Here is an 11,698-nt window from a genome sequence, read left to right on the forward strand (position 1 = left end):
GCAACCTGTCAGGAGGGAAGCCACTTTCTCCTTATCTCTTGGTTCTTCTCATGGAGATTTAACTATTTCAGCTAAAGAGTCACAAATAATATTCGGGGGCAGGGCCAAAAGAATCTAGTAACCATGGAGGCCAAGTAGCTGAATGTGTATGAGCGAAGGGTGTTGGGTCAAAGAAAACCCCAGCGCAAGCTTGATGAAAAGTGGAATTTGACGTGTCACCTGTCTTGGTGACATCAGAGCAAGCGCTGGTGTCGTGTCAACTAGGAGAGCCCAAAAAGGGAGCCACTGCCCCTCAGCTGTCTGTGATGTTGCCACGTGGTTGTGATGACCTTGTTGACCGTCTAGTGCCTCTTTTTTTGAGAGAGAGAGAGCATGTGTGTGCATGCGTGTGTGCGAGCAGAAAAGGGAGAGAGCGAGAAGGAGAGGCGGGGCTCAATCTCACCACCGTGAGATCATGACCTTGAGATCGCAACCTGCGCCAAAATCAAGAGGGGGACGTTCAACCGACTGAGCCACCCAGGTGCCCCTGACAGTCTAGTTCTTAAAGAGAAGTTAGGAACTGACTTACAAGTGGAATATCTTCATTTTGAACATGGGCAAGGAACTGAAAAAAAATTTTTTAACTGTGGTCAATTTGGATGAGCCAGACAAAACGTGTCCTTGACCAGGTACAGCACATGAGCCATCAGTGTGCAACTTGAGCTGTTCTAGAAGCCTGTTCTCCCACTGTTGTGGCCAGCAGATCTCAGATGGAAAGACCCAGCAGCGATTTCCTCCACGTGCAGTCGGTTCTGCCTTCCACCCTGAACAGCTAAAATGGACTCAGAGCAAAGCTATCTGGCTCCTGTCCCCCACGTGCCTCCCTCCGTCAACGGAGGCAAGATAGAACTCCCACCTGGAAACTCCAGTAGCTTGTCAATGCCTCCACACTCAGAAAGAATCTCCCAATTGTTCTTAACAGGGGGAGAAGTTTAACTGTGAAAAATGCCACGAAAGCTGCGTGGAATGCAAGGGACCCGGCACCAAGAACTGCACTGTGTGCCCCGCCGACCTGGTGCTGCTTCTGGACGACAGTCGTTGTCTACACTGCTGCAATACTTCCGACCCCTCCAATGCCCAGGAGTGCTGTGACTGCCGGGACACCACAGGTGAGGGGAGAGGAAGAGCAGCCTGCAGAGGAAGGGCCTGTCCACCAGAAGCAGATGGGAGCAGAGGGGAGAGGAGGATGGAAAGTTCCGGAGAATCAACAGAGCTCCCTTTTATTGAGTGCCTGCTGTGTGCTTAGTGTACCTAGAACTTTCTGTCCACCAACTCATATAAACAGATTTGTTTGTTTGTTTGTTTTTTAAGTAATCTCTACACCCAACGTGGAGCTCAAACTCACAACCCTGAGATCAAGAGTCACATGCTCCACCCACTGAACCAGCCAGGCGCCCCTCTGCGTAGATGTTATCAATCCCCTTTTGCAGATGAGGAAGGAGACCAAGGCTCAAAGGGTTTGATCAGCATGCTCAAGTCCATAGCAATGTTAAGGGTTCATCTGGAATTAGAATACAGATTCCTTGGACTGCAAAGCCTGCGTTCTTTAAAAAAAAAAAAATTTTTTTTGAGTTTATTTATTTACTTGGGGAAAGAGAGCACATGCAGGAGAGGGGCCGAGAGAGGGGGAGAGAATCCCAAGCAGGCTCCAGGCTCCAAGCTGTCAGAGCAGAGCCCGATGCAGGGTTCAGTCTCACGAACCATGAGATCGTGACCTGAGCCAAAATCAAGAACCAGACGTTCAACGGACTGAGTCACCCAGGTGACCCTGCAAAGCCTGCCTTCTTTCCACTGCTATGCTGCCTCTGAGATGAGAGTTCAAGTCAGTCTAGAATCTCACCTCTTCTTTTTTTTTTCCTTTCTTTCTTTCTTTCTTTCTTTCTTTCTTTCTTTCTTTCTTTTTTTTCTAGAACCTTATCTTTATAAATTTTTTTTCTTCTTCTTTCTTATTCTTCCCTCCCAGGGAAAAGGAAAGGAATCAACTCTCAAAGAAGCTAATGGCAATATTATTTTTAATCATTCTACGGAAGTTAGCCAAATCTAGGGCTCCCCTTAGAGACTTAAGGCATTTTAGACATGAACTTTCATCAAAGGCTAAAAAGAAACAAAACCCCTTTTACCAATTCCCAGGCCCCCAACTGGCTTCTACCCCCAACCCCATCCATATGGGTACTTGGTCTTCACTGACCACAAACTTAGATCCCAAATGGAGTAATCCCTAAATAAACACACACACACACACACACACACACACACACACACACACACAAATATATATGATATATATTCTGAAAATACATTCTCTAGTCCAGAAGCAGATCATTTCCTTGGGGTTCAGATGTATCACTGTCTGACAAAGAGACATCATATTTATGTGAGCCTGTCCATGTATAAGTGAAGTAAATCCCAGACCCATAACTGCTACTAGCTATTTCCTTTGTATTGTTCATTAGCCTTTGCAATTCAATTCTAAACATCTTTCCAAAAACTAACCATTCCCTTCTTTTAGCTTTCCTACCCCCACAAACGGCTGATTTCCCCATCTCCTCAGCCATATCCATCTTCAGGGTCTGATTGCCTAATATCCAGGCTATGTCAGCTAAGAATAGTAACCCTCATTATATCGATGGCTTTAAATGAAACCAGAAGTGTGTACATGTTGGGTGCAGAGTTTCTCCAAGCCTGTTCCAACTGAGAACTACTTAGTCAGCTTTCCTGGGCCTTCTGTGACACCTGAAGATCCACATGGGACAAACCTGAACAGTCTATATACTCTTGATTTTCTGCTCATTTCTTCCTGAGACTCTCTGCTCCTTCCACGAAACCAGATCACAGAGGCTGACCCTAACTCTGCAGACCTAAGCCTAGAGAACAGCGAGAAGACACGATTGCATATGGCGCCCTAGTAATTGAAACGATCTTGAAACATCTTTTATTGATTCTCCTGCTTTGGGCAGTATTTACCTCCAAACACCACACATAGACCGTTTACCCATCCCTCTGGTGCTTTAATATTTCCTCCAGAGAAAAATTCTGTGCTGATATTGTTAATGACGAAAACAACTGTGATAGTGCTATTGTTTCAGAAGAGGACACTCTGCTTGATGGGCAAAACTCCCATAAGGATGAAAATTTGAATAAAATCGGAAATTTGTTTATCACTAGCACAAAGAGAGGGGAGATACATAGCAGTGGTGAATCCGACCTAATTGGCTAGTATGTAATAAGCAAAAATCGTTGCCCCCAAAATAACTAGGGGCAGAATTGCATCCATTAAGCTAGTGTATATAATGTATCTAGAATCTCATAAAAGAACACTGGGGGCAGACCCACGTGGTTCAAAAACCATTTATGGAAAACTCACAGTGTTATGCCAACTCGTACATCCAACAGAGCCTGCTAGTTTTGTCCCTGGTTCTCACACTCTCTTTCACGTTCCCATTTGGCAGGTTAAGGAATAGGGAAAGGGGCGCCTGGCTGGATCAGTCAGTAGAGAAAGTGACTCTTCATCTCAGGATTGTGAGTTCAAGCCCCACACTGGGCGTATTAAAAAAAAAATGGTTTTAGAAGTAATCTTTTCTACCTTTGAACGTTGGACCAGGTTGAAGGGTAGCTGGGGAGAGGAATCAGTCTTAGAGAAAGTCAGAGTTGAAACAAAAAATGGAGCATTTAGCAGTAACTGAAGCATGGCCCAAGATGAAATCTTTTTCATAAGAGAGAACTAGAAAACTCGATTGTTAAGGTTGAATACTTAGTGACTGACACATGAGGTATGAGGATGAGGGGACTCTTTTGTTCTCATACTGACCTTCATCCTCGAAGGGTTTGTTGGTATCATCAGACGCAGACTCGGACCCTCAGGGGGGACACAGTGCAATTCTGTAGAGCGGTATGCCCTCTAGGAAAATCAGAGACAGCGATTCTGCCATTTTAGATTTCAAACACAGAGCAAAGCTTTTTACCTCAGAAACTAATTTTCCTTATTCCATTTCTCCTCTCCCCTCCTTCCCCTCTCTCCTCTCTCCTCTTCCTTTGAGGTCTTCTTCCCACAGACGAGTGTATCCTTCAAGCAAGTGAAATTGGGCCTACAGGCGAGCGGACCAAGACAGCCCTGTTCATCACCTCCTCCATTATGCTGGTGCTTCTGCTCGGGGCGGCAGTGATTGTCTGGAAGAAATCACGGGGCCGAGCCCAGCCAGTAGCAAAAGCCGGCTATGAGAAGCTGACCGACCCTGGCAAGTCATATGTTTCCTATAAGAGCAGCCATCTTGAAAGCACCAGCTTTGAAGAAGATCAGGTCATTGAGTACAGGGACCAGGACTATGATGAGGAGGAGGATGATGACATCGTCTACATGGGCCAAGATGGCACCATCTACCGGAAATTTAAGTATGGGCTTCTGGATGATGATGAGGATGAGTTGGAATACGACGATGAAAGTTACTCCTACCAGTAGACAGAGCCCTCCCCCGCCTTCGCCCCGCCCCATCCTGTCCCAGGCATTACAGTTTTGGGGTTTTAGTCCCACACACCAGGCTGATGTGTGGGTGTTTGTCTGTGTCCTCTTAACCCTGAGTCCAGCTAGAGCTGGAAACAAATGCTGAAATGATTGGTTCTTCTTTGGGGTGACTACATTCAATCGACCGTAACTGGGGAACAAGGATAAAATTCAGAGGGATTTTCCTCAAAATAATATGTCAAAATACAGAAGTGAAAAAAAAAAAAAGTGAGATTTGTACAAACTGTTTCATGCGATTGAAAAAAAAAAAAGCGGTGGGCCTATAGGAATTCTGTTTCTCAGCGATATTGCGGGGATATTTGCTGCCTTCTGGAATTCTGATATTTCTGTAAATGATTTTGGGGGGACAGGGAGAGGAAAGAGATTCTTGTTTGTCTTCGGGGATTCTTCTCCCCTGTGAGCTATCTGTAGGCAGAGGTTGGCTCTGTAAGGGCCAGCTAAAGAGGGCTCACCACCTCATGCCATTTATCACCCCGTTCCTCCCCAAAGAAAGAGTTGGAATGGATTCTAACATGGAAAAATCCCAATGTCCTGCTCACCAGTGTAACAGCCCAGTTGCCCACCAGCCTTCCAAAGCTCTCTACCTCTGGGATCTGTTTTTAGACGTCCTAGGCTTCCCTTGGTCCACTCTCCTGTCACGTACACGCTTGGATTTGTGCCCAAGGCACAGTTTTCTACAAATAGCAATCCAGAGGGAAGGGCTCTTACTGCGTGAAATTACATAGGCCGGGTTTTGCGGATTTCCTTGTCAAAGCAGAAATTACAGGCAATGTTAGGAGGGGATCGCAAGAAAATGACGTTTTCGGATGATAATGCTACTCAGAAAAAAATTTATTGCACACCTACTCTGCGCTAGGTACCGAGCTAAATAATGCCTTTCAGAAAAAAATCACCCCACTTAATACCATGACTTCATGAGGCTGGTACCATTATCGCTCTGTTTTTATAGGGAACCTCAGACTTCCTGAGAGGTTAGGTACCTAGCCCAAGGTCACAGAAAGCTAAGCAAGATTCCTGGAAAAAGAATGACCCTAAAAGGCATATTCTTAATAACTATGCTAGACTGACATAAAATAAAAAGGAACCTAAATATAGTAAAAGCATGTATATTATTTTATGATATGGCAACTCTGTTACCTTTACTGAATCCATGCATTTTTCTTGTCTTTTAACGTAACGAATCACGGATACGGGAAATCTCTGTGAAGAAGTCTTCATTGTACTGAAGGCCTCAGTGTTGCTTTAGGGGAATATGCTCTTAAAACAAAGGTTGGCAAACTTTCTCTGGAAAGGGCCAGATAGTAAATACTTTAGGCTTTGCACGACAATCAACTCGGCCACATGGAACAAATGGGTGGGCTATGTTCCAATTAAACTTTATTTATGGACACTGAAATTCAAGGGAGTTTTCATGTATCCTGAAATTTTATTCTTCTTTTGATTTTTTTTTCCTTCCATCACTTAAAAACGTAAAACCGTTCTTAGCTCAGACTGGCCACCAGAGTGCAGTTTGCCGACCTCGTCTTAAAAATCTATTTTTAAGAGACCATGTGGATTAAACACACAGGATATGCCTCCACCATTTTTTGACAATTTAAAATCATCGCTTCAAGATTTATTTGAAGCCCTGTTAGTTCCCTTTTCAATTCTTAGAGATTAAAAATAGCTGTAAGATAGCCATCATCATCAATGGAATCATTTCTTATCCCTCTGCTGTGTAATTATGGAGTGTAGCCTATGCAAATGAGTAACGTTGTTGATTCTGTGTTTTTCGTCTTCCCTGATAATCTGAAAGCCCTGACAGAATGAGTTGGACGCGTCCTCGTGTAGCCTGGAAATAGTTTTCCAAGAAAAATCTGTGTTTATGATACACAGTTAATGACTAAATGAGTTTCGAAATAACCCTGAATACAAAGAAAAATTGTATTGTTACCTTATGTGAGCCCGAAAAAAAGGCTTGTGCTGTGCGTTGGTGCAGTTTGACGTGTTTCCTTTGTTCTTGATCATGCCACATTATCCTCAGGCTTCTTTTGAATACTATGCTAACAACTGTCTAAATAGATAAATAATGTGGTTGGAAAACAAAGTCCCTTTCTGGCTTTCTGTTTGCAAATAACTTGGAAATATTAAGAGGATCCCTTATAGACTGGAATGCACTAAGAGGCTGAGCAAGGGCTTGGAAAGTTCCAGTTCATAGAAAGTAATTTTAAAGCTGGAAACAAACTTAAATCAAGACCGGACAATGCTATGGGCAATGGCTTATTAACAGCCTATTTCTGGGCGCTTTTTGTGTGATTGGTATTATGCTTTACCAAGTAAGAGACACAAAACAATGCTGCTTGTTAAGAGTGTTTCTTTTTCTCCTTTTTATCTTTCTACCTCCAATGACCAAAGCTAGTCAGAGCAGTTTTGAAGCTTCTTCCTAAAGATCAATCTGTCAGCCCCACCCTCACTGTTTCAGTTAGGCCCCCAGGCTCTCTCATGGGGGCCTTTCCTACTTCCTCTCGAATTTTGCTGAACTTCAGTCTTTCTCCCAATTTACCCTCCATCCCTCTATCAGAGATCCACCAGATCTTAGGTCCACCGGACCATCGCATTCAGGGATCCCCATCACCCACATTGACTATGACATTCAAAACTCTGCAAGATAGAGCCAATGCCTCTGTCACCCCCTAGTTCCTGCCCCTCCTTATTTCCCAGGTACTCCATACTTCTTTTTTTAAGCTTATTTATTTTTTAAGAGAAAGCACACACATGTCCGTGTGCAGGGGAGGAGTAGAGAGGGAGAGAGAATCCTAAGCAGGCTCCACGCTGTCAACACAGAGCCCAACATGGGACTTGATCCCATGAACCGTGAGATCACGATCGGAGCCGAAACCAAGAGTCGGACGCTTAACCGACTGAGCCAGGTGCCCCAGATTCTCTTCTTCTCACTTCTCTGGGATAACATCCTCTCATCTCACGTTCTTGGGCACACACAGTTCATTCCTTGGACTATTCTTCCCTCACCTTGACCAACTGGAAGATCTCTGACCATCTTTTAAAATCATGTTCACTTCACTTACAACCTCTCCTGGAATGTCTTGAGGATGAATCACTTTCTCACCTCTCTTCTACCCAGGTACTCTGTGCATATAGTTTTTCGCATCACGTTGTGATGTTACCGTTTGATTATACATCTGTATTTACTAAAAGAGGGGGCAGCTGCTTGATTCCTTGAAGTGGCTACTATCTCCTTTCCAGAACCTAGCACAGTGCCCAGAATGTGAGGAACAGTCAAGAACTCTTGGCGGAATTGAATTTTAAGAATATAGGACTCACATACACGAAACAACCAGACAGTGATAACGGTCCTGGAGTGCAGTGTTAAGTGGAAAGGAAGAGGAGAAGTATTGTCCGTTAAGCATGAGAAATACCAGATAACTCAAATCAGAGCCTGCTGGGGATGGTTTCATGGGGGGATTTGTGTGTGGACCTGATTTGAAAGAGAAAAGGGGATGGAGAAGATATTCCTCAAAATAGTCACTGGAATCAGTTAAGTTGTTGATCTGACTTTCATGATAATAGTAGTAACAATATTAACCCACCAAGTATGTATTAAGCATTAACCATGTGCCAGGCACTGTTCTAGATACAGCACAGACCTGTTCTGTCTACAGAATATAGCTGCATCTGGAAAATGCCAGCAAGTGAAACGAATCAGATCTTGAGTCTTAAGGAACTTGCAATCTAGTTGGGGAGAAAAACATAAATCATAACACCACAACTACAACTTTTGATGCCTTCTATGTGCCAGGCACGGTCGGCCATAGGCACTTTTCTCCTGTAATTTTATTTCATCCTTATGACACAAATGCTATAGAGCAGTAATAGGATTCCTCTTTACGAAAGGATACTCAAGGTGCTCTCAGAGTGTTTATGAGTGGTCCACCTGGGATTCGAATCTAGGATTTCTAGTCCATATTCTTTCTGCTGGATTTGAATCTCGGACTTTCTAGTCCATATTCTTTGTGCTCTACCACTCTGCTTCTGCCTGAAGAATGAACCTCGCCTCTGTCCAAAATCCCTGGATCTCTCTCATTTGGAAATTAGTTTTGGCTGAATGGAATTTGCCATAATAACGAACCACCAGAAGGTGATGCCAGTGAAGCATGGATGAAAGCCTGCAGTTAAGGTGCATCATCCCACCGAGAGGCACAGTGTTGAGGGTCAAGGATGAAAGAAATTATTTTAGGTAATTGTGAACATTAACTATACACACACACACACACACACACACACACATATATTTCAACATATTAAAACCGAAGATATGGGGCACCTGGGTGGCTCAGTTGGTTAAGCATCCAATTCTTGACTTTGGTTCAGTTTGTGATGATATGGTTTGTGAGATCGAGCCCCACATTGAGCTCTGCGCTGACAGCACAGAGCCTACTTGGGATTCTCTCCCTCCCTCTCTCTCTCTGTCCTTCCCTGGCTCACATACACATGTGCTCTCTCTCTCTCTCTCTCAATAAACTAAAAAAAAAAAAAAAAAAAAAAAAAACCTCTGAAGATAAAGACATAGGTTCTTACTATATACATTTGACATTGGAATAGATGTTTCAAGATCTGTTCAGAGTTAAGGTCTGCTTCACAGCTCATGGAAAAAAGAAACTGTACAATGTCCTACCCAAGCTTAGATGTCATCAACTAAAATAAATAGGAGTCTACATTTCATATCAAATGTAACAAGTGTAAACAGATTGTGTTTCAAAAAGAAACGTAAGAATTTCGTCAACGTCAACGTGTGCCTGGCATAGACTTTGAATCTAACTGATCACTACATAACAACATCTGATAAGGCATAACTGTGACCAAAATTTAAGGATGTGTTTGGGGCTTCACATTTAAAGCCACCTATGCCTACCTCGCATCGTTCTCAAAGTAGGCCAAAATACGCAAAAACAAAGAAAAGAAGTCCTAAAGATGAAGCAAGGTAAGAGGGATGACGTCTGTTCTGTTTACTTCTATTGCCTCAGTGACTAATACATCCAATGGTACAAAGGTACGTATCTGTTGAGTGATTACAGATATAAAAAACAATTGCAGTTGCCTTCTGAGCTAAGGATATACGGCAGAACTAGGTCCTGTGCTCACACTTAGCTGTAAGGAAGGCTTGAAAGCAAATATCTGGTAAAGAGTAATGAGACTGATTACCTTGCTGGGTTTAGAAAAATCACGATTCACCTTCTGGGGCTTCGCCATCCAGATTCACCGTGGATTCACCATCCACGATACAAGTTTCCCGTTATCAAGGAAGAGGCGAGCAGGGCAGTAGGGCTGTTGTATCACCCGGTAAGAATGTCTCCCAATCTAACAAAAGCATCCATTGATAAGAGCTGATCCCCAGCTGCCAAGGGAAACGGAATAAGGCTAGTTAAACGATTCCATGAAGCCAACCCGTGTCTGCAAAGCAGAGAATTATAATGCAAGAACAGAACCAGATTGGAGTTGGGAAGATTACCATCTCTCTGTTACTGCCACCCGTGAAGCAGGAACTACCCGTGGCCTCAGGTACTGGTTGATCTCCATCACTTGCCTCTGCCTTTTGCTGGGTCGGCTCCCTTCTCCCCAGAGGCCTCCCCTCAAAGTGCCAGACTATATTCTCTTGGGGCCACGTCCAATAAGAAAAAGGCCCTACCTGACCCCGATTCAAGTCTCAAAAGAACTTTCTCACTGGTTCAGAAAAGGCATTTGCTAGTTTCTGTCAATATGGCCGTCATTGCCAATTTCAAGCTTCAAATGGGAGGTCACCTGAGGTGAAGCCAGGAAGAAACGTGAGGAGGCAAATCATCATAGTATTTCTACCGTACAGATGCATCAGAGACAAAAATGACCTCAAGAGGGGAGCCTGGGTGGCTCAGTTGGTTGAGCGTCCAACTTCAGCTCAGGTCACGATCTCTCGGTCTGTGAGTTCAAGCCCTGCGTCGGGCTCTGGGCTGACGGCTCGGAGCCTGGAGCCTGCTTCCATTCTGTGTCTCCCTCTCTCTCTGCCCCTCCCCCGTTCATGCTCTGTCTCTGTCTCAAAAATAAATAAACGTTAAAAAAAAAAAAAAAAGACCTCAAGAGCAGAGCTAACAGTAAAATGTAAAACGATGAGGAAGTGATGAGTTTGGGGTATTGGTTACCTGTGTTTTTAACATAACTTCTTTCATCGAAAGTTTTATGATTTAATTTTTAATAATCGCCGCGTCTAACAACTGACTAAGAAGGTTCCTGAACAGTGAACAACTGGCTTTGATGAACCAGGACGAGCCAGCTTCAACACAACCGCTCTTTTTTAGGTGGACTCTTTCCCTCTGTGATTTCTTTCTCTCACTATCAAATCTCTTCTCCAGAAATTCCTGCCTTTTTTTCTATTAGTTCCCCAACGCCAAGGTTATCAGAAAGCAACAAAATAATTACTTGTTTGCTCATTTCCACCAGCAATCAAAGAAAAACAAATTTAGTGAATAATAATGTTTTAGCAAAGACTTTTTTTTTTTTTAATGTCTATTTGCTTTTGAGAGAGAGAGGGAGAGAGAGAGTATGTGAGCAGGCAAGGGGCACAGAGAGGAAGACACAGAATCTGAAACAGGCTCCAGGCTCTGAGCTGTCAGCACAGAGCCTGTCGTGGGGCTCGAACTCACAAACCGTGAGATCATGACCTGGGCCCAATTCGGACACTTAACCAACTGGGCCACCCAGGCGCCCCTGTTTTAGCAAAGACTTTTAATCACATAATTCCAGACTTCCATCCACTGCTACCTGTGGTGATGTGAACAATTTCATGTATTACTTGGTATAGAGTGAGCCAATGTATTCATTTTTACTACTGCATAACAAGCTACTACAGGTATAGCAGCTTAAAATAATATGCATTTATTATTTCACAGTTTTATAACCCAGAAGTCTAGGTGGGCTTGACTGGGCTTCTCTGCTTAGGGTCTCACAAGGGCAAAATCCAGATACAGGCCTCTTACCTGGAGGCTCTGGAGAAAAAATCATCTTGCGAAGTATTCAGTTTCTGGCAGCTATCGGATCGAGGTCCCACTTACTTTTCTGGCTGTTGACCAGGGATCGCTCTCAGCTCCTGGAGGCCACTCTGGTCTTAGGCAC

At 43.8% G+C, this 11,698-nt stretch overlaps 1 protein-coding gene across 2 annotated transcripts in view; it reads left to right on the forward strand.

The window, feature by feature from the left end:
• Positions 1–6,192, forward strand: part of PCSK5 (proprotein convertase subtilisin/kexin type 5) — a 450,831-nt gene extending 444,639 nt beyond the window's left edge. For both annotated transcript variants that reach the window (XM_078436932.2, XM_078436933.2), the window contains 2 exons: positions 962–1,148; positions 4,092–6,192. In XM_078436932.2, the coding sequence (XP_078293058.2) occupies positions 962–1,148; positions 4,092–4,495 (591 nt within the window). In that variant the 3' untranslated portion in view covers positions 4,496–6,192. The remainder of the gene's footprint in view (positions 1–961; positions 1,149–4,091) is intronic.
• The last annotated feature ends 5,506 nt before the right edge of the window (positions 6,193–11,698 follow it).

Source organism: Panthera onca, chromosome D4 (assembly GCF_046562875.1).
Source record: "Panthera onca isolate mPanOnc1 chromosome D4, mPanOnc1 haplotype 2, whole genome shotgun sequence".
Lineage (NCBI taxonomy): Eukaryota > Metazoa > Chordata > Mammalia > Carnivora > Felidae > Panthera > Panthera onca.